The sequence below is a fragment of the Heteronotia binoei genome, chromosome 8 (assembly GCF_032191835.1).
Source record: "Heteronotia binoei isolate CCM8104 ecotype False Entrance Well chromosome 8, APGP_CSIRO_Hbin_v1, whole genome shotgun sequence".
In the NCBI taxonomy this organism is placed as follows: domain Eukaryota; kingdom Metazoa; phylum Chordata; class Lepidosauria; order Squamata; family Gekkonidae; genus Heteronotia; species Heteronotia binoei.
The window spans coordinates 78,076,720-78,099,719 of record NC_083230.1 but is presented as its reverse complement, the minus strand read 5'-3'; the positions used below and the strand labels follow the sequence as shown (position 1 = coordinate 78,099,719).

At 44.7% G+C, this 23,000-nt stretch overlaps 1 protein-coding gene across 5 annotated transcripts in view; it reads right to left on the bottom strand.

Annotated features, from left to right (window-relative positions):
• Window positions 1-210: 210 nt before the first annotated feature.
• The window catches only part of ATF7IP (activating transcription factor 7 interacting protein), a 216,181-nt gene continuing 193,391 nt past the window's right edge, over window positions 211-23,000 (bottom strand). For 3 of the 5 annotated variants that reach the window (XM_060245309.1, XM_060245310.1, XM_060245307.1), the window contains 4 exons: window positions 21,781-21,945; window positions 20,007-20,192; window positions 17,654-17,766; window positions 211-4,930 (listed from right to left, as the gene is read on the bottom strand). In XM_060245309.1, the coding sequence (XP_060101292.1) occupies window positions 4,514-4,930; window positions 17,654-17,766; window positions 20,007-20,192; window positions 21,781-21,945 (881 nt within the window). In that variant the 3' untranslated portion in view covers window positions 211-4,513. The remainder of the gene's footprint in view (window positions 4,931-17,653; window positions 17,767-20,006; window positions 20,193-21,780; window positions 21,946-23,000) is intronic. The other 2 variants (XM_060245311.1, XM_060245308.1) reach the window with 1 other exon arrangement.

The following is a 23,000-nucleotide window of genomic DNA, read 5'->3' as shown; positions in this document are numbered from 1 at the left end:
ATTTTTTTAAAAAAACTAAATATGTTTTGCACATGACATAATTGCACCAAAGCAACCAGGTGTAATGTGTGCCTTTGCACAAAACAGCAAAGGGAAAAAGCAGCAGGCAGGGGATTAATTTTCTGCCTTAGCAAACATCAGGGAGATGTAGTTTGTTTTTAAAGCTCCAGATACTTGACAGACTGAACAAAGCACACAAGACTCCAAACGTTAAAAACCCAGTAGTTTATTTCAAAGTATAAATTTCAGGCTTGTCAGACAAAACCCCACTACAATTAACACGTATACAGACACTAATCTATAATGCATACAAAAACTGGGGAGAACTTGCCATTGTCCTGCTCAAACTGGACTTTTTGGTACATCCTACATTATCTTTATTTACATGTTCATCTGCAGGAGAAAAAATCAGAGTGCAAGTTTTTATAAAGGGTTTTGTAGGAGTCTATTTGCCAATAGCTGATAAGTTACTGAAGTCCAACAAGTACCCCAACTTTTGGCTGTCCAGTTTCTTTATTTACAGATAAAACTTCAACCTCAGACAGCACTTAAAATATTTTCAGAGGAAAAGCCAGCACAATTGAAATCTTTCAATGTGCTTTAAAATATTGATGAGATCCAATGATAAAAGGAACAGAGATTTTAAGCTGTACTTATCAATTTGTGTTTTATTCTTGTCAACATGAGTTCATTATAGAAAGATTGCAATAACTGGTTTATGGCAATGCTAGAAGGCCCCACCAAACACTGGCACCCAGTTCTCACATCCCTCACCACAAAATTATGAGGGGGGTTCTCACATCCCTCACCACAAAATTATGAGGGGGGTTCTCACATCCCTCACCACAAAATTATGAGGGGGAAATAAGGGAAAAAAATAACTTCCATATATTTAAAATACATAGCTATTAAAACAATATAATTTTAGTTTTTAAAATCTGGGTATTTTTGCAGTTGAGAACTTGACCATGCCAAAGGACTTCTAAAAAGTCATCATCCCAAACTTGTTTTCTACTGCATATGCAGTCTTCCTAGTTAATACTGTAATGTAGCTATTCAGGGATCCAAGTTATAAAGCTACTTAACACCCAATCTGATCCTACATGTGATATGGATTCTGGGTCACAGACAACTTAGACACAGATCCTAAAGTGAAAGGGTGAACTGACAACAAAACACTTTTTGAATCCCAGCATCTATCCTCTTGACCCCACAGATGCTATTAGCTTGGCCACCATTTTCCTGGAATGTATAGACTTAAAGACACAGCCATACCTCCAATATACTAGAAATTCAGGTTAGAGCTTTTAAAGATTCATCTGTCCTTGAGAAACAGCATACTTACTAGTATGCTCAGAGCTCTTAGAATCTTTTCCTAATTAGCTACCACTATAAAGTATGCATTGTTCCTGGCCCCTTCCCTTCACAACTTGCTGAGATCTTGCCAGAAAAAAGTTTACTTGCTGTAATCTGAGGGACAAAGTAGGAAACATACAAGCAGTTTGAAGGATTTAGCAGCAATTGTTCCACCACCTTCTCATGTTGAAAAGCCTAAAGCATCTTACTTGCCCCTTCCCCGGTCCTCAAAAATGGAATGTCGCTAACTGCCAGATGGATTCTCAAGTATTCAGTATAAAGAACAGAATGTTGCTAAAATACAAATGAAAAAAATACTACCTCAACAGCTGTAGAAAACAGAATTTAAGCATGGGCCAGCCCATATACTGCAGTAAGAAAAGCATGGTGGAAAAAATACTGACAAAGTACAATGTTGAGACTAATATCCTTCTCTGCGCTCTTCCCTTGAAGATCCTTTGATCTTCTCATCTATAATGCAAACACCACGCTGAGACGGTTCAATTTTACAAACATAGTATGGGAAAAACCCAGTAACTGTGCACCTTTGTATTGTATAATCCTGTTTATTTTCTAATACTTTGACAGTAAGTTAGTATTGTGCAGCATCAGTTTACAGACAGATGCTCAAATGGGGGGGGGGGGGAGAGAATATCTTTTCTTTGGAAATATTGCACCAAAGACAAAGCTACAAACTCTCAAACTGTGAGCTCCTGCTGGCAGCACACTCTCATTCTTTCTGCCTTTCCCTCAGTGTTACTTGAATGATTACGCTCCAGATATCCATTCTGATTTATAAGTACGTTTTTTTTTTAACTAAGAGCCTTTCTGCCAGCTTCACTTTACAAATCTGAAGGCAAAAGTGTTTTACCCTCAATTTTGATCTAACTTAATTGTGGTAACTGATATGCTGCAAGTTTTGTCATTGAAAGTAGAACAGTATCTGGCCCTGAATGCAGAACAGAAGTAAAGCAATAGAAGAAGTGTAGTTGCCAATATTGTCTCTCTGTTATATAAGGGCAGGATGTACTTTATCCAGATTAGGATTGTCACATTTTTTGGGTTCATAACATCTCTACTTCTTTTTTGGCAGCAAGTTCAAAGATGATCTCTGGCTGCAAGTTTTCTCTCGTGTTCAAACACATGCCACATGTGCTTCCCAAATGGTATTATAAACTCTACTCCATATATCCACATTCCTTTCAGCTATTGTCAACCTTGTGTCTATTGCCTACAGATAAGAAAAAGGCATGAGATGAGTCAGTAGGAAAGGGCCAAAGTAGATAGCATCTCTGGCTATATATGATCAGGATTGCTGTAGTCACACACAACTGTCTTTCTGATTTAATTCTCCCCTCTTTTAAATCAGTTTTTGTAATAAAATACTTTCTTCATAGACTTTTGGTATTTTATCATCAGCTGATTTTTTAAAAGCATTACTACTGTTAATTTTGCAAGAAGGTCCAAACACGTCTTCAAACTGAGGGGAAAAAATGATTCTGAAAGTGGTTACTCTAGAGAAATCACTGCTTGCTTCAAGACCAAGCTGCCAGCTAGCAAACAGGTACACAAAGGAGTCTGGTTTCTGAAGATAGCACCACTGCTAATTTAAATGAGCGAGGCAAATGGATCATCACCTGTCTGCTAAAGACTGAGGAATTCTTCACACAGCAGCAAGGATAAATTTTACCTCAGTTCAAAGTTAATTTGGGACTAGACCACTAGACATAAGCAGAAGATCCACCAAAAAGCTGGTTCCTCATTACTCAAAAACAACTCCTTGGCTATAAAATGTAGATGAATGAGGATATAAGGTGTATTAAATGGCAATGAACTCTACTGCACATATGTTCTCACAGTTACAGAATTAAGACCTTGTCTTCTCAATGTACATAAGATTAATGTTGTTCCAGCTCTAGGCTTTCTCTCTTTAGAATCTTGCATTTCATGGTTCAGCTGTACTAGCTTGAAAAATAAAACAAGAAGTGCTAGACCCTAGGCCAGACAATGAACTGAGAAGAACTATCCCCAACTAGAGCAGATAATCCAGGAAGACAACAGATGTGCTGCTTTAAATTGGAAGATGGCATGGTGCAGTTCTCATTCATTGTCCATGGAAGGTGTGGTTTATGCCTATTTTACACATACTAGGTCCTGGTGGGATGGAGGGAGATGTAGGCACTGTCCTGTTGTGCTGACTCAGCACTTCAAAAGAATGAAAGGTTGTATGGGAAGGTTCAGTTATAGTGGCTTGAAAAAAGCAATTATCAGGATGTGATGAAAATATGGTATTATGTACCCAGACCTTACGTGGCACACCAACTTCCTCTGACGAAGGTGATGTAGTATGATTCCTCTTCACCTAGTAAACAGAACCAAACGTTTAAACATTGCCCTAAATGATCACAAATGAGAACTAATCTAATAAGATTGGCTATGACATTTCTCAGGACACTGCAAGGGAAAGTTATGATGTTCTGGGACTAGCAAAAGGAGATGAAAAATGAAAATGGCAAAAGGAGGAAAACACAGAAAAGGTGACTGCATTTATTTTTGAAATTACTGTTTAAGGCACAAATAAATTTTTTTTTCAAAAAAGAGATGGACATTTAAAAGGAGGATCAGGAAAGGATTGGAAACGCAAATGAAACAACTTTCTGCAAACCTGTTTTCAGATCGGACTTAGAACACTTCCTGAGGCTAGCATACATTCCTCAAGGACTGGCCACTCCTTTGCCCTCTAGAGAACAGGCAATGCAAGGTAAGGCTGGCCACTCTTCCAGTACCCAGGAAAGCAAGCTCCCAAATCCCAGCTTCCCTCCTGACCCAACATGCCTCTTGCCTTTGTGTCAGGGCTAATATATCCTCATCAGCCTACTCAAATACTTACTTGTATGAAGCCAAATCCCAAAGATTCAAGGCCTCATACCTAAACAGCAGGGGAGAAGAATGTCATGCTTCAAGATTTCAGTAGAAATACAGGCTCTCCCATGGTATGCTAGAAATTTATTTTGGTTGTAAGTTTATGTAGTGTGTGAAAATTGTCCGAAATAATCTTGCAGAGGAGGTTTTACAGTGAGTTTCATGCATGAGAATAAACCCAAAACCAGAGTAAGCTGCACTGTAGGGCAAGATGGAAGCCTTCAAAGTCTCTAGTTTAACTGCTTTGGGAAGCGATCACATCTGTAGACTGAGGGTCACAGAAAGGTCCGAAGCGTCCATAGATGTCCTTAGCACGGACTGCAAAATAGTATTTGCTACCAGACACGAACTGAGTAAGTGTGCAAGCCATAGGCAGAGGAAGGGCTTTCACTTCCCCGATTTTTTTCCACTGGGAGGGCACAGTGGCACTAGGGTCCTCATGGTATGCATACAGATGATAGCTGTCCACGCTGGCACAGCTCCGGTCCACTTCCAAAACACTCCACGATAGCACTATGCCATTCTGGCTTTGTACACGTGCTAGCTTCAGATGTGGTTTCTGAGGCAGAGAGGTATTGGTCGCTTCAGGAGGCAAGCGTGATGGCTGCGGGGCATCTGGCAGTGGGGCTGGATGCACAGGCCGCAGTGGCTCCTGAAAGGCAAGAACAAAACCCACAAATTAAAAGAAGGGGGGCTGTGCAGATTGGAAGCAAAGTTGTCTTTATACTGTTTTCAAAAGTGTATTCTATCAGCAAATCAGTTATATTCTTACACAGCCAAAGTCAATCCCAGGTCCCAGCAAGCACTAGAAAAACATAAACAGTATAATACTCCCAAACTTTAGTTGGAGAAGTCATAACATAAGAACATAAGAGAAGCCATGTTAGATCAGGCCAATGGCACATCCAGTCCAACACTCTGTGTCACACAGTGGCCAAAAAAAAATATTATATATACACACACACACACACACACTGTGGCTAATAGCCACTGATGGACCTCTGCTCCATATTTTTATCTAAACCCCTCTTGAAGGTGGCTATGCTTGTGGCCGCCACCTCCTCCTGTGGCAGTGAATTCCACATGTTAATCACCCTTTGGGTGAAGAAGTACTTCCTTTTATCCATTGTAACCTGTCTGCTCAGCAATTTCATCGAATGCCCACGAGTTCTTGTATTGTGAGAAAGGGAGAAAAGTAATTCTTTCTCTACTTTCTCCATCCCATGCATTATCTTGTAAACCTCTATCATGTCACCCCGCAGTCGACATTTCTCCAAGCTAAAGAGTCCCAAGCGTTTCAACCTTTCTTCATAGGGAAAGTGTTCCAGCCCTTTAATCATTCTAGTTGCTCTTTTCTGGATTTTCTCCAATGCTATAATATCCTTTTTGAGGTGTGGCGACCAGAACTGCACACAATACTCCAAATGAGACCGCACCATCGATTTATACTGGGCATTATGATACTGGCTGATTTGTTTTCAATTCCCTTCCTAATAATTTATACTTGTTGGTGTTGGCCTTTTTTATTGCAAACGCACACTGTCTTGACACTTTCAGTGAGTTATCTACCACGACCCCAAGATCTCTCTCTTGGTCAGTCTCTGCCAGTTCACACCCCATCAACTTGTATTTGTAGCTGGGATTCTTGGCCCCAATGTGCATTACTTTGCACTTGGCCACATTGAACCGCATCCACATTGAAATGAATAAGTTAGTTATTTTACTGATGCTACCGAATGTTTTAATTCCTTGTCTCAAAGTACAAACCTTGGCAGCATCCAATATATGCCTTTAACATGAAGATGAGCATTGTTACCAAGTTCTCCAGTTTATAACGGTTGGAAGGACCTAACTTCCAGAAGTCCCATATGGACTACTTACCTGTGACCAGGAGTGGTAATCTATGCAGTCACATCAGCAGGCTCCAAGGTGCCAAGAGCCATTCTACAGCTAGGCTTTTAGGCTCGATATCCTTCCCCTCATCAAGTCCACAGACCAATGCATATGGCCCAAGGAGAAAAGAGATCTAGCCTCCTGCTCAGTTCTTCCAGAACAGCAAGTATTAAGTATTTGCTGCAGTTAGATGCCTTTTCTCTGATACCTTGTTTGAGCTGTCAAACCTGAAGAACACTCATCAGTGCTCTTTGACAGAAGAACAGGAGCAGTCCTGCAGATGCGTGGAGAGATTGCCTCTGACACAGTGAGCCGCAGACATCTAGGAACAGGAACTGGCATAGGAGATTTTGGCTAGCAATGAAGTGGATGCAACTGCCCCCATACTTGAGCTAAAGGTGTGCTAGCAACAGTTATTATAGGGCAAGCTGGCACATCATGTGAAGCTTAGTAATGAAGGTGAAGGATGAAATACCACAGCAGACAGAACTGACGGTTTTGTGACTAGAACTATAACATGGGATTACCAGACAACTAAGAGCCCTGGGCCATTGATGCAGAGGCAAACAGTCCCACATGCCCCTCACAGGTGGTTAAGATGGCTGAGATTTGTAAGTGTCTAGGTGTCTCCATTTCTGTTATAAAGGACTCCTCTGGTCCCAGGAATAGTTATGTAGTTATAGTAGCACGGTAAAATGAGCAGAGACCAATGTCAGTCCTATGGGCCTGGGTCACAGTCTCAACACTGGGAAAGACATTACTGATCTCAGGAGCCAGATGACAAGTACCTGGTGGAATCACTGGGTGAGATGATGGTTAATGTTGAAGGAGAATGAACACAGGAGGTCCTGTGGGGATTCAGCTAACTGATCCTCCAAGAACACACTAATGAATTGGGTATCTGGGGCCTGATCCCACTCTACTGAAGGATGCGAGGGAATCGAATGAGCTCTTCCACTGTTGGCTCTGGAAGTTCAATGTTCAGTCTGGGAAAGCATGGAGAAAGGCATCTGCGTCAGTCAGAAATGCAAGATAGGAGGAGAAACAGACCTCTAACTACCATCCCTGGTCTGACACTTGTGAAGTTTCTTCCTTTCAGGCTCTAACAAAGGTTGAGGCCACTGCTTGTTTTAACTGGCTTGAGGTGCTGAGATGAACCCAAAAAAGCCAGGACTGACAGGTCCAGTGTCAGGAGCTAAACTATGGGTGCCAGTAATGAGACACTGGGCTTTGGCAAATACACTGCCAGTGTGTCAGCTATCACACTGGAGAACAGAATAGGCTGCTCCCAAAGGAGCGCTGGAGGTTGAGAAGATTGATTATGCATTGCCTGTTCAACAGTAGGCATTTCTTTGTTGTGTGTTCTTCCTCAAAGTAGAAGTGATCATGTCCATCTCTGCAAGGATATTTGCAGCAACACTGCAAGTACTTTTTGAAAATGGTCCACTGTGCCATATATGTGCACAGGGCTTTTTTTGTAGCAGGAACTCCTTTGAATATTAGGCCGCAGCCCCCTGATGTAGCCAATCCTTCTGGAGCCTACACAGTAGGCCCTGTAAGAAGAACCCTGTAAGCTCTTGGAGGATTGGCTACATCAGGAGTGTGAGGCCTAATATGCAAAGGAGTTCCTGCTATAAAAAAACCCCTGCACTGCAGACTAAACAGTGAAAAACTCCCCTGTTGAAGGGATAGAAAAAGACAAAACACTGTCAAGAAAGAAAAGTATTCACTAGCTCACAGAATTCTCTCAAGAGAACACACTCCAATGATGATGCAGCTATAGTAAAGGACAGAGCTGAGCTGAAAGCTTAACTCCACTATCTTGGGCAGGTGGAATTTGTGACAGGGAGTATTTCGTGTGCCAAAGCCTTCTGTAGAATGTTTCATATAAAGGCACTGTGCAGAGATGGAGCCCCAATGGTATGACTGCAAAGAGGCCAAGAAAAAGAAAATACGATGCTATGTTCATAAGAAAGTTAACATATTGCAAATGATTTATTTTTATTCAAATATTCTAGTGGGTGCACAGTAAAAGGTATAGCATTAAATGAGCTGCTGAGGAAGATGGGTTAAAAAGTCAGTTTCTCTTTATACACCAAACTTTTCAACAGATACTCATTGAAGTTCATTGTCTACAGAGGTTAAATTACATTATGTCACTAACAAAACTTGTTTCCAGTGAGTCAGAGCAACTGCAGATATCAATTAAAATAATCAATGTGATAAAGCCTGTCAAGGAAAAGCCCACAGGAGGAAGAGGGAGAAACAAAAAGGGGGTAAAAGGAAATGATGGAATGCCCAAAGTGGGTGAAGGAGAAAGGAGTCAAAAGAAACAAAGTAATGGCCAAAGGACAGCACACAGAGAGAGAGAGAGAGAGAATGAATATGAATGAGAATAAAAGAAAAAGAAAACCTGAGGGGGCAGAGAAAAGGAAGAGGAATAAAGCAAAATGGAAAAAAAAGCTTGAGGTGGGGCACAGGACTAAGGAGAAGAAGAAGAAGATGATATTGGATTTATAGCCCGCCCTCCACTCCAAAGAGTCTCAGAGCAGCTCACAATCTCTTTTACCTTCCTCCCCCACAACAGACACCCTGTGAGGTGGGTGGGGCTGGAGAGGGATCTAACAGCAGCTGCCCTTTCAAGGACAACCTCTGCCAGAGCTATGGCTGACCCAAGGCCATGCTAGCAGGTGCAAGTGGAGGAGTGCGGACTCAAACCCGATTCTCCCAGATAATAGTCTGCACACTTAACTACTACACCAAACTGGCTCTAAGGAAAGTCCAGGCACTTACTAGTTCTCTCAATCTATTAGTCACCACAGCTGCTATTACAAGCTGTAGAAACTCCTTTCATTTCAAAGAAGGCAGCCAATCACAAACCCTGCCTTACAATCAGGGTTGCCGGGTTTCCTGCTATGGTGGGAATTCCTCTTGCCTTCCCCCAGCCCTTCCTGCTCGGTGGTGGCAGAAAGTGGGAGGGAACAGGAATTGAACAGCAATATCTTGGTATGATGGCATAACTTTTAGCATGGCAGCAGTGTCATCACCACACTGCCAATACTGCAGCAAAACTCTATCGTTAATCTACAAAACTCTATGGTTAATCTACAAAGTATTGGCTGAAAGCTACAGCAAGGGTGGCCAAACTTGCTTAACGTAAGAGTCACATAGAATAAACATCAGATGTTTGAAGAGGGAGAGAGGGAGGAAGAAACAAAAAACTGCAGAAACCTAAAACATTTGTATCAGGCCTGCGGAACATAATTTCTTGTAACACTCAACTGTATTTGCTTTCAGAAACAATATCTACTTGGGAGAATCAAGAGAAACAATAGATAGTTTTCAAAATTATTCTAGCTGAAGAACAATTCAATGAAGCTTTACCACATAAATCAATCTAAAGATGGCAATTTGTGAATCTTGAACCTTTAAAGCTAAAGTTGCCTTCCTTCCTTCCTTCGTCTTCAAACCCCTATGCTACAGCATCGCCAATGACACCTCCCCCCCTTGAGTCTATCACTGGCTGCCAGCCTTGTGCCCACAACTCTACTCACAATGTCCTTGCTCATTTTTTTAACAGGACTGCAGGTGACATGGTGTCCACACATGCCATTTTGGGAACACTGCCCTCAGTCTGCTATAAGGATATTTGAGTGCTCTGGTTTCTTTTTTACAATTGAAGTATAGTTCATATCTAACATATGGATATATTATTTTAATAAAATACAGGCATTTATTGGAATGTCTCTGTTAACTTATACTGCATTTTATTTGTGTAGTAAAGCAACTGTAGTTCATAATTATGGCATATATTTCCATTTTTCCAAAAATTTCCCCATTAACACCAGCTAAACAAAACATATTTTTATTTAGGCTTCATCTGTAATGCAGAAAGAGAAATAAGTACATTATATTGGGTGCAGAAAGAAAAAGGGATCAATAGAGAAAAGGCTGAACACCACAGAGCTACATCTGTTTTTAAAAAAACTGTCCCACTCTGAGAAAAAGAGCATCTTGACATGAGTGATTCCCATCCACCCTTCAAGAAGGAAGGAAACAAATTAGTTAATGCACCCCTCTTTAGTAAAAAGGAACAGCTGTTATTTGAGATGTGCACCACTGCTTTATTGTCATGTGCTGTGCTATGAATATGATTAAAGGATTAGCTGCATTTAATCACATTACATACTTCCCAGAATAATGTGCAGAGGCAGAGAACCAGATCTGAAAAAACAGGTTTCCTACCTGTAACTGATGATCTTCGAGTGGTCATCTGTGCAGTCACACTGATGGGAGAGGCGCCGGCGCCGATCACGATCGGTAACTTCAAAGCCGCGGATTTCCGCGCCCCCGTCCCGGTGCGCATGTGCAGGCACCCCCTCCCCTGCACATGCCCAACGGGACAGGAGCGGACATCCCGCCAGTTCCTTCTGACCGCTGCAGGAGCCCTGGAGACGGACCCGCGGCAGCGGGGAAGGTGGGCGGGTAGTGTGACTGCACAGATGACCACTCGAAGATCATCAGTTACAGGTAGGAAACCTGTTTATCTTCTTCGTGGTCTCTGTGCATCACACTGATGGGAGAATAGCAAGCTCACCACATACCTGGAGGAGGGTTGTGTGGTCCGTCAATAGGCGAGCGACCGCAGAACTGCACTGCCCACCGACGAACTCTGTCTCCACTGAAGGTCCAACGCATAGTGTTTGATGAACGTATGCGGGGAGGACCAGGTAGCTGCTTTACAAATGTCTCGCAAAGGCACCCCTTTCATGAATGCAGCTGAGGTGGCCATTGCTCTTGTGGAATGAGCTCTGAAAGGCCCTGGTAGAGGCCGCTTCTGCAGCAAGTAGCATAGCTTAATTGTCTCTGTCAACCACTTGGAGAGTCTCTGTGAGGAGATCCTTCACCCCAAAGAAGCCGTGGCATACGAGACGAAGAGCCTGGAGTCCTTGCGCACAGGTTTAACTCTGTGCAGATAGAAGGAGAGTGCACGTTTCACGTCAAGGGCGTGAAAGCGTCTTTCCGAATCTGTAGCTGGGTTCGGGAAATAGACTGGTAGATAAATTTCCTTGTTAAGATGGAAGGCAGACACTACCTTCGGTAGAAAGGTGACATCTGGCCGTAGGTGCACCCCTTCTGGGCTGAACTGCAGGTAAGGGTGGTCGCATCTCAAAGCTGCCAGTTCTCCCACCCGACGTGTCGAGGTGATGGCCACCAGGAATGCCGCTTTCCATGAGAGTAACTGCAGGGAGCACGTGGCCATAGGTTCAAAGGGTTTCCCCATGAGAGCCTCCAAGACCCCTGGTAGGTCCCAGGAAGGCGTAGGAGCCTGGACAGAGGAGTACAGCCGTACCAGCCCCTTTAGAAAGCTCTTAGTGGTAGGGTGAGTAAACACCGACCGACCTTCGACATGTTCGTGATTGGCTGAAATGGCTGCCAAGTACACCTTAATGGAGGAGACCGCCAGCCCCTTGTCCAGCAGAGAGAGCAGGAAGTCGAAAATGCTAGGAAGGCCCGCCTTCCTTGCGTCGCTGCCCCCCTTTGAGGCAAATTTCACGAACTGAGCCCATTTATAGGCGTAGGATTTCCTTGTTGACTCCTTCCTGCAGTTAAGGATGACATGCTGCACCCTTTCTGACAGCTCGGTCATCCGAGTTTCCACGCTGTCAGTTTTAGGTGTGGGACATCGTGGTGGACTATCCTGCCCTGCTGGGAGGAGAGTAGATCCGGCGCCCCGGGAAAATGGTGAAACTTGCCCTTGGATAGCTGTAGCACAGGGGCGAACCAATGTTGCCTGGGCCACCAGGGGGTGATCAGAATGCCCCGCGGGCGCTCTCTGTACAGTTTCTGCACCACCCGTGTGATGAGCGGAATCGGAGGGAACAGATAGAGATGGAGCCGATCCCATCGAAGCAGATGGCCATCCCCCAGCGACAAAGGGTCTCTCCCTCCCCGACAACAAAAGCTCTTGCACTTTCTGTTGTCGCGGGTGGCGAAGACATCTATCTCCGGGGTCCCCCACTCCTGGAAGCCCGGCTGGAGGAAGGTCCAGTTCAGTTCCCATTCGTGCAGGGATGCTCCTCCCCTGCTGAGAAAGTCTGAGCACACATTTTGTTCGCCCGGGAGATGAGCTGCGATGATGTAAATGTTCATCTCCATGCAGATCTGCCACACCTGCAATGCCAGGAAGCACAGCTTGCAAGACACCGTGCCGCCCTGCCTGTTGATATAGGCCAGCGCTGTGGTGTTGTCCGTTAGTATTGCTACTGTCCGATTTGCCAGCAGTGGCCTGAAGGAAAGGATGGCATAATGAATCGCTAGAAGTTCTAGAAAGTTGATATGGTACTGCAGGTGGTCCCTGGACCATCTGTTGCCCACACAAAGGCCATTGACGTGTGCACCCCATCCCCATAGGGATGCGTCTGTGGTCAGGGTCATTGTCGCTAGTGGCCTGTGGAACGGCGCACCCTCTAGCAAATTGCGCTTGTGACGCCACCACGTCAGTGACGCCAGAATCTCCTGTGGGATGGAAAACCTGCGTCGGGGGGAGTCTACCCTGCAACGGAAACGTCTCAGAAACCACAACTGGAGACTCCTCATGTGTAGCGTGGCGAACGTCAGCACCGCAGTAGTGGCTGCCATCAGTCCGAGTAGCCGCAATATCTGGAGATCCAGCCAAAGTCCATAATGTCCTTCACCCTTTTTTCTGGCAGGAACGCTTTGCACTGTCGCGTGTCCAGAACCGCCCCGATGAATTGGATCCTTTGGGACGGATGAAGACAGGACTTCTTCGTATTCACCCGCAACCCCAACTGCTGGAGGAGGTTCAGGGTGGTGGAGATATGCTGTAGGAGTCCGGCTTTGGACCCTGCCACCAGCAGCCAGTCGTCGATGTACGGGTATATTGCTATGCCCTGCAATCTGAGGTGGGCCGCCACCACTATCATTGTCTTTGTGAACACCCTTGGGGCCGTCGACAAGCTGAAGGGGAGGGCACGGTATTGGAAATGCAAAGTCCCAATGGCCAACCTTAGAAATTTTCTGTGAGCCGGATGGATGCTTATGTGAAAATAAGCATCCTGGAGGTCTAACGTGGCCATCCAATCTCCAGGGTTCAGCAGCGGGAGTATGTTGGATAGGGACGTCATACGGAACTTTTGGTGTGGTATAAAGTCATTGAGTCCCTGAAGGTCCATTATGGGCCACAGGCCACCATCCCGTTTGGGAACGGTAAAATAGTGGGAGTAGAACCCCAGCCGTACTTGGTTTGGCGGGACCGGTTCTATGGCCTTCTTCTCGAGCAAAGTCCGTACCTCCTCTTGGAGGGTGGAGGACGGGGTGGTGTAGACGAATGTTGGAACCTTTGGTTCCTGTTGAAACTCGATTAGATAGCCCAGCCGGACTATCGACAGCACCCATTGGTCCGTTGTTATGGATGACCAAGCTCGGAAAAAGGGCCACAGGCAGGTACGGTCCGAAGAATTGGTGGGGGTGTAGTAAGGGGGGGGCAGTCAAAGGCCCTGTTTGGCCGGTCTATTCCCCTTCTGCCTGGAGGACTGAGAGGAGGTAGGCGAGTATTTAGCCTTTGTGCCGTACTGGGGCTTGGTAAAGGCGGCCGTGGTCTTGGGCCTCCATTGTTGGTCCCCTGACTGCTTCTGGAAGGGTTTCTTGCTCCACGTTTTCGACCATGGACTGCTGCCTGGATGATGCTGGAACCCCCAGGTTCCTGGAGGTGCGGATGCTCTTATCCATGTCTTGGAGCACCGTATCAGTGGTAGCACTGAATAGCCCCTTTCCGTCGAAAGGTAAATCTTCGACGTATGCCTGGGTATTCGTCTGTAGGGCTGTGGATCTCAACCACGAGTGTCTCCGAAGAGTCACAGCCGTCGTGAGGGTCTTGGCGCCAATGTCCCCCGCATGCTTTGCGGAGTTTAATTGCTGTTTGGCTAATGCCATGCCCTCACTCTGGATTTTCCTTAGGGCATTCTTGGACTGTTCTGGAAGTCCCATAAGGCATATTGATAGCGCCCCATGCACGCAGCATAGTTGGCCACTTTGAGGCCCAGTGCTCCCGCCGTGTAGATTCTTCGCCCCAGACCATCTAGCTTTTTGCCCTCCTTGTCTGGAGGGGTGGCGTGGGTCTTTCTGGCCTTGGAGGATGACGCCACCACCACGGAATTTGGCCTAGGATGATTGAAGAGAAAGTCCGCTGAGGACTCCTGAATGCAGTACATGTGATCAAGCCTGCACGATGTAATAGGAGTGGAGGCAGGCTTGTCCCATGAGGCTTTCGCAGTATGTAACATCACTGTGGTCAACGGAAGAGTGACGGCCGTCGATGTATCCATCTGAACGATGTTGAATACACTATCGGTAACGACAGGCACAGGCTGGATTGTCGACAAGGATAGGGACTGCGCCATCCTTTTTATCAGCTTCCCATAGGATTTCAAGTCCTCCGAGGGGGAGATAGGTTGGTCTTCCCCGACCTTGTTAGGTGGAGATTGTTCCTCTGAGGACAGCTGCTCCTCCTGCATCGAGCCTTCCGAGGATCTCGGTGAGCGCTCCGGGGACTCTGATTGGTCCGATTGAGTGGGTCGACCCCGAATCGGTTCAGGGGTCACAGTCTCGGTGGGAGGTGATTTCTTCCTCTTGGCTGGTTCCTCAACCGGAGGTTTCGACATCGATGCCGATGGCTTACGTTTCGGGGGACGGTACGATGTCCTGGAACGGTACGATGCCTCCGAACGTTGGCCCCATTCGGACTGGTGAGGAGGGAACCAAGGGAACATGGACGGCATCGGGCAGGACCCATAGAGATACTGCCGTTGTCTTTGGTCCCATGACAGCGGCGGCGGTGTTCTCTGTCGTGGGGAACTCTCTCGGTGCCTCCTAGGAGAGCATTCCTCCGGGGATCTCTCCTTCGATGATTGACGATCCCGTCGATACCGAGGGCTCCAGGATCGGTCCCTCTGGGAGGTCTTAGGCCGGTCCAGCTGTGGCACCCGTCTCAGAGAAAGAGGGGAAACTCTCTGTGAGCTGCGGGATCGCTCCCACCGGGCTCTCTCTGATCGATCCCGAGAGCTATCCTTCTCCTCTTGAATGAGGTCCGAAGGGCTGTTGTCTCTCACCGAGCACTGTGCCGATTCCAGATCTTGGTCGGAGTCGGATGAGATGGCTATTTGCGTCGGCATCGATTCGAGCGCTGATAGGTTCGGTCGATGGCGCGGGGAGGCCAACAGCTTGAGAGGAGGCAGAGCTGGGGTTGCCGAGTCGAGTGGCGATGTCGGAGAAGAACTTGCAGCAACCTTCTTATGCTTCTGCTTGTCGGACTTTTTCTTCGACCCCGCAGAAGCTCCCTTATCCTCCTTCAACCTCTTCGCTGGCATAGAGGTCTCTGACAGCGAAGCTGAGCCCGCTCTTTTCAGGGGGCGATCGGCATCGAGGGAGGTCTTGTCGGTATCGACCACCAACGCCGAGGATTTTGGCGCGCTTTCTGATGACGCCATGTTCTGCGGAGACAGCGCCTGTTCGACTAGGGCTGCAGCGAGACGAGCCGCTCGGTTTTTCCTGGAAATTTGTCTGGAAAATCTTGCGCAATGGGTGCAGGAGTCTGGCTTGTGTGTTTCTCCCAGACACAGCAAGCAAAGAGTGTGGCCGTCCGGAGGGGCGATCTTACTGCCACACCGTCTGCACCTCTTAAAGAAGCCCCAACGCTTTTCCATACGCAAAAGGCGTGGGGAGGTGAGGGGGGGGAAGGGAAGGGAAGGGTACTAGAGTTAGGGAAAAACAACAAAAGTAACACTCCACCCCACTCACGGAAGACGAAAGGAAGCAATCTGACGCTAGAAAATCCGCACTGGAAGAACCAGCAAGGCTAGAAGCAAGTAATCCACTGACCGTAGGAAAGATCGGCTGATCTCAACGGCGGTCAGAAGAGAAGTGGCGGGATGTCCGCTCCTGTCCCGTTGGGCATGCGCAGGGGAGGGGATGCCTGCGCATGCACACCGGGACGGGGGCGCGGAAATCTGCGGCTTTGAAGTTACCAATCGTGATTGGCGCCGGCGCCTCTCCCATCAGTGTGATGCACAGACACCACGAAGAAGATCAATTAATATCTAGGTCATGGGTACAGCACTCACCTGCATAGGAATCCCATAGGTGCCCAGTCATATTTACATATATGAAGTTGCCTTACACTGAATCAAACCATTGTATACTCTGACTGGCAGTAGCTTTTCAGGGATTCAGACAGACATCTTTCATTTCACATAATACCTTAATTTATTTATTTAATTTATATTCGGCCCTTTCCCGAAACGGGCTCAGGGCAGATGACAACATAGATAAAACAACAATTAAAACTCTTCCTTTTTATCTGGAGATGCTGGGGCTTGAACCTGGAACCCTCTGCATGCAAAGCAAATTCTCTATCACTGAGACACAGCTACTTCCTTATTTAAATACACCTGCCTTATGTGCTCACCGAGATTCATCATACCTGTATCTAAGCACTTTACCCATGTTCTGGATTTAAACTGGAATGAGCTTTAAAAGGCAGTTTTGTTTCTAATTAGTAAAGTGGACAGTAGGTCATAGTTCTAAAAAGAGAGGTATGATAGAGAATATAGCAAATATTGAAATACTGGGAAAATAATAATTGTTCCAATATGAATATAAAACCCTGATATCAGCCAGTTTTCCCAACTACATTCATGATCTGCCCATTATAAATGCTCAATTGCTTCCATGTACAGACTTTCCAGTTTGGTCAGTCCAAAACCGCTAAAAGGCACTGTTGGCAAACAATAGCATATACAAGCAGGGGCTCATGAAAAAGAGGAAACTTTCCTTATTGTCCTCTAACCTCTGACACTCACCTCCAGCCACCTTTCTATACCCTTTCTTCTGCCACTTCCTCCTCCCATACCCTACTTTTCTCTCCTTCCCCAGCAGTGCTACCCATCTCTCTGTTGCCTTCCTACTACTGCTCTGCTCCCCTTTCCTCAGTCTGCCCACCCCGCTACCTCTCTCCCCCACTCTGCCCAACCATCCATTCCCCCTGTTCACTGCTATGCCCACTCGCCACTGTGTCACTTTTCTTGCCACTGTGTTGATCATTCATTCCCCCCTTACTTGGTGGGCTGGCCACTTGACAGCCGGCCAATCTGGCCACCACCTGCCTTTTGCAGTGGCTCCCTTTCCTCTGCTACTTCAAGTAGCAGGGAGAGGTACAGTAGCCCCCTGCCAGCCACCTCTTCCCCAACTCACGTGTAGTGCTGCTGCCTCCCTCAATGGAGGAGTGTTGTGTGCACATGTGTACACAAATGTACCTCTGTTTAGGGGAGATTTAACCTCCCTTCTTTTTCTCCCAGGATTGTCTACATGGCTCCAATCTGAGGATTTAAGTATCTGCACATGGGGCCATGCTGACTAGATTTTTCCTGTATGTTCACTTCAGTGGCTGGGCAACAGTACTTACTGAATGCACTTGAGATGGCCGGTGGTGCACAGTGAGCTGAGGCCCTCCAGACCCCAAGGTCAGTCCATTGTTTACAACGTACGCTGTTGTCTGAGGCATTCGCAGTGTCACACCTGCACAGACACCAGTAGAAAGATCACAATATACAGAGTATTCTAGCCTACTGAATTTTCAGTTACTTGCTTAATTTACTTTACTTGCTTAAAATCAGAAATTATAAATAATCTTTTGTGGATACCGTTATTTACAGCGGTTAAACTTTCTATCCTTTAGTGCAAAGTATATACATAGCAAACTATAAAAAGGTTAGTTTATTCACAGCAAAAGCCAGCAAAAAACAATATAGATAAAACCAATGCCGGTTACAGTAACCCATACAAATTGTGCTGAGAGAACAAAGGTAAAATTGCTACAATCAATTATAAAAACATATATACATACATACAGTTAATAATGGGATTAAACATTTTAAAAACTATCGACTAAGAGAAAGAAGAAGAAAATGCCTAGCTATTTCCCTTCAGAACTATGAGTGACTTTCTAGTTCTGGTGGCAAGCCAGTCAAATTTAGCTAATTTGAGTATAACCCTAGGGTTTCTTTCATTCAAGATCCTTCAGTTGTTGCATTTTTTTTATTAAGAGTGGTAGGCAAGATTGCAGGAAAAGGAAGGATTTTATGGTGAATGCTGTACACTTTGCAGTCATACAGGACATGCACTAAAGATTCTATCCCTTCATTACAGCAGGGGCATATATGATCTTCAAAAGGTATTTTGTTATATCTGCCCTCCAAGACTGCAGAAGGGAGGGCGTCCCACCTCATGAGGGTAAGAATTCTCCTGTACTCATAATTTTCCAGCTGGTGTAAGTATGGCATGGGTGCTATTCTATTAATCGGTTCTACAAGGGCTCGCCATTTTGAGGTACTATTAAGATCATTCTGTCTGGCAATATCTGATACTCTGTTTCACTAGCTCTCTGGCTTTATCGTATGTAAGAGAGTTAAGATATTGTTTCGTAAGGCCAAAATAGGGAAGTTTTTCCTCTGTTTTTCCCTAAGCCATGGTGGAATTGAGATATCTTGGAAGATTAAGTTTGTTGGCCTCTTAGGGAAAAAGATTAATTTCAGCCAATACTGTATGGTCATGACCCAAAACCTTGCCTCCACTGAGATCATGCCAGTTTCTATCTGAATCAAGGCATTCGGAATGCCCTGAGATATCTGAAAAATTGAATGCAAAAAATTTAAAAAAGCATTGCACAAAACACATAATATTACAGACACTATTTCAATTCTATATCAAATCATCATCTCCAACGTTCATTTGTTTGAATATATTTCAGCCTTTTTTTTCTATAAATAACATTGTTACCTAATTGCCTTGACTGGGAAGAGAGATTTTCCCTCCTTTCTGAACAAGACAGAACTGTACATTAAAGAATCTCTAAATACATGTCTCTTGATGCAATGCAAAAAAATAAAGGACATAAATATCCTTCACCAACTTTTGCTGGTAAACACAGTGGTATGAATTTACTTGTTTTACAAAATTTACCATCAAGAAAGGCAAAAAGTATGGTTTGAAAGTTAAGAGCGGTAGGTAATTTATCTGTTCCTGTACTTATGATTTCAAAGACCTAGTTGGGCATACAGTTTAGCCAGCAGGATACCAGGTGGGAGGAAAAAAGGCTGATTTTTTCTCCAGCACCAGGCAGGGTCACCAAACCCTGACACCTTACCTGGAGGGAAGAGCCCTTCCAGTTTCAGGAAAAAGCTTCACTGGGAAAGTACTAAAAGTAAAATAAAGTTAAACTGCAAATATGCTCCAATGTTAGTGAAACAAGAAGCAAAAAATCTATACTGACAGAAAGAAGAAAAAGAAGTTAGATTTATACCCCGCCCTTCGCTGGGGAGTCTCAGAACATATTACAATCTCCTTCCCTTCCTCTCTGCACAACAGTCACCCTGTGAGGTAGGTGGGGCTGAGAAAGCTGCTCTTGGGAGAACACCTATGAGAGAACTGTGACTGGCCCAAGGTCACCCAGTAGACTTTATATGGAGGATTGCAGAATCAAACCTGGTTCAGCAGATTAGAGTCTACTGCTCTTAACCACTACACCACTTTGTGGCTGCTATGAGGGTTCCCTTGAGCAGAAAGGATACTAGGGATTTCTAAGTACACAAGCTACAAGTCCTGAAATGAAATTTAAGTGAAGCCTACAGCTGAATAGGTCAATTTACACAACTCCAGGTGAACTACCTTCCTAAAAATACAGACAAGAGTAACATCAAAAAATCTATTCAAATTTTGCCCACACAGTACAGAACAAATATGCAAGAAAGGTTCCTTACCTGAACTTTGTGGGTTGACCTGCCTTAAACTAGGGCTCTGCATAACGTTGGTTCGCACAGGATTCTGTCCTGATGGTGCAGGAAGAGTAGTATAGACCACCTGATGGTTAGCAGGAGCTCTTGGTACTGGGAGCCGGGCAGCAGCCTGAGTCATTGGACGATGGGTTACATTCACAGTTGTCTGGGCTAGAAGTCAGGATAACCAGATTAGTGTGCTGTGTCTAGAAACCAAAAACTGCAGAAACCCAAAGCATCTGACTCAGGCCTACTGAACATAATTTGTTATAATACTCAATTGTACTTGCTTTCAATAACAATATCTACTTAGGAGAATCAAGAGAACCAATAGATAGCTTTCAAAATTATTCCAGCTGAAGAACAATTCAATGAAGCTTTACCACACAAATCAATCTGAAGATGGCAATTTGTGAATCTTGAACCTCTAAAGTTATTCTCCAGAGGAGGGATTCACAACATGGACCAGACTGGAACTTAGGGATGGCTTCACAGAAGTACATGACATACTGTGCCCCATTCCCAGATCTTGGGATCCTAAGGACAAAGCAACATTTGAACATGATCATTTGTGCCATCACTGTGCAAGGAAGTAATTATTATGGTTGACTATATTACAGCCAGAAGCAGATTGTGATAGAATGAAAGACCAACCATTCCCTCTAAGCTTCTTAGGAAGAGCCAACTGCTATAGTTACCAATCAGCAAACTGGGCTCTGAAAACAAGGGGAATGAGAATAAAATAGGTGCCCATGATATCAGCTCCCCTCTCAACAAATACCTAAACAACAGCTGAACGTTCATCTTAGTCTTTGCAGAGCACATGCTCTTTTCCTTGCCATGAAGCCTAGTCCTTTCCCTTAGCCCTTGCATAATCCAGTCCCTGAACACCCTCAGCGACAGGATGCTCCTCCCCAGAGTCCTACTTCTCCCGTTAAACTGTTACTGCTGTGCTTATTTCCTTTGGGCTGAGTTCTTCCATTTTTAAGTAAAGCAGAAAGGATGAGAACAAGCGGATGGCAAACATATAGTGAAAGAGCAGAGCAGATGCCCAGTGCAAGCTGGGGAAAGTGGCTGGGGTTAAACGAGATAGAGGGCATGCCCATCTTTTGGAGTGTCCTTTCACTAGCAACCAAGTTTCCACTATACCACTGAGGTTGCCTTAGCTGACACCTACAGATAACCAGGGTGATGGATCCCAACCATACCTGCTGAGCTGCTGAAATCACCAGTGGGACTGTGGACTGCACCAAATGAATTGCAGGCTGGATGCAACCACTAAAATTATATGCTATGCACCCCCACTCCACCCCAAGGTTGCCTAGTAATCAGTCAGCATTTAACAGATTCTAGTGGTGATTTTTTGAAACAACCACACATTAGATGTGCACTTTCCATATAACTTTTCTGAAAAAACTAAAAAAAAGGAGAGATAAATAAGATTTGGTAATGAATGGATGGAGGTTCCTCAAAGATGGAGAAAACAGTGTGATTATCTACAGAGTAACTTCCCTACAGCTAAGCCAATAATATTTTACTGCATTACTATTGGCCATTTAAATGATGTAATAATATTGTGATCTAAAAAAAATCTGCTGTTTCTTAATTTCTACAATAAATGTTTTTATGATGTAGTGCACTATTCTTAAATCTCTGTGCACTGAACTATCAGCACTTTTTACACTGAACTGCTAGAGAAGGAAAAGTCTGAATATCTTGAGTACAAAAAACATGAATAGCTTTATAAATAGTAAAATACCTGTGGGGAGAACATGTATGGTAGTCTGTGATAAGCCACTTGCTGGCGCACCTGTCTGTTGGACAGGACTTGTCTGTACTGGCTGGAGTGGACGAGCTACAGATTGGTTGGGCAGACTGATTCCAGATGTGTTTGATTGATTCTGGTTCTGCTTCTTGCTCTCTGCTTCAAAAGTAAGTCAACAGGCAGTTAGGGAAAGAGAGAAAGATAACTGAAATAAGTAACTTCAATATCTTCTATTCTACTTTATACACCTTTTTTTAGAATTTATATTCATATAGGCATTCCTCCCAACACAATTCATTTGTACTCCATTTTTTGCATAACGAATAAACATAACTTCCATTGTAGGACTGTCTGTGCACAGTTCACTGTTATACAGGGCTCCATGGTACACCAGCACATCCCCAATTCATGAAATATTATGATAGTTAGGGGTGGCCAAACTTGCTTAACATAGAAGCCATATAGAATAAATGTCAGATGTTTGAGAGCCACAAGTGGGGGGGAAGGAAGGAAGGAAAGGGAAGGCAAATGGAGGGAGGGAGAGATGGAAAGAAAGCAACTAACTTTAAATGCATTCTCCCAAGTTGCCAGCTGGCTTGGCTTGAAGAAGTGATTTAAAGAGACAAATGCCTTCTCCACATTGGCCAATGGGGTGGGGGGGCCTTCAAGAGCCAACCAATATGTGTAAAAGACCATGTGCGACTCCTGAGCCACAGTTTGGCCACCCCAGTGCTAGCCTAAAACAGGTTTTAAGTTTTTGAAATCTTCAAGAAATAAAACTATAGCTTATTTTAAGCTAGAATGACATTTTAGCTAGTGCAGACCTAAGCTTAACCTGGTTGACTTCAGTGATCACAACACTGGTTTAAGGACACGTATCCCTGTAATGTGTGGGTGCAACACTGTATGCTCCTCTAGTTTTAGTATTTCCTAAGCCGTTATATTTGTTATAAACGGATATAATTTAGTACTGTGTTACCTTCCTATGTGTCTTGCGTAATGCCAAAATCCTAAAATTATGCTGACTGGGGCATTTGCTGGAGCTCTGGGTGCATTCCAATGGTATTTTACAACAAATGAGAAAGTAACCTCTAACTGCTTTTGCAACAAATCATGATATTTTTTGTTGCGCTTCCAGTGTAATATTCAAAATGAGAACATATACATTCTTCCATGCATGAAGATGACTTTGAAAGATGATTGCAGCAACAGCT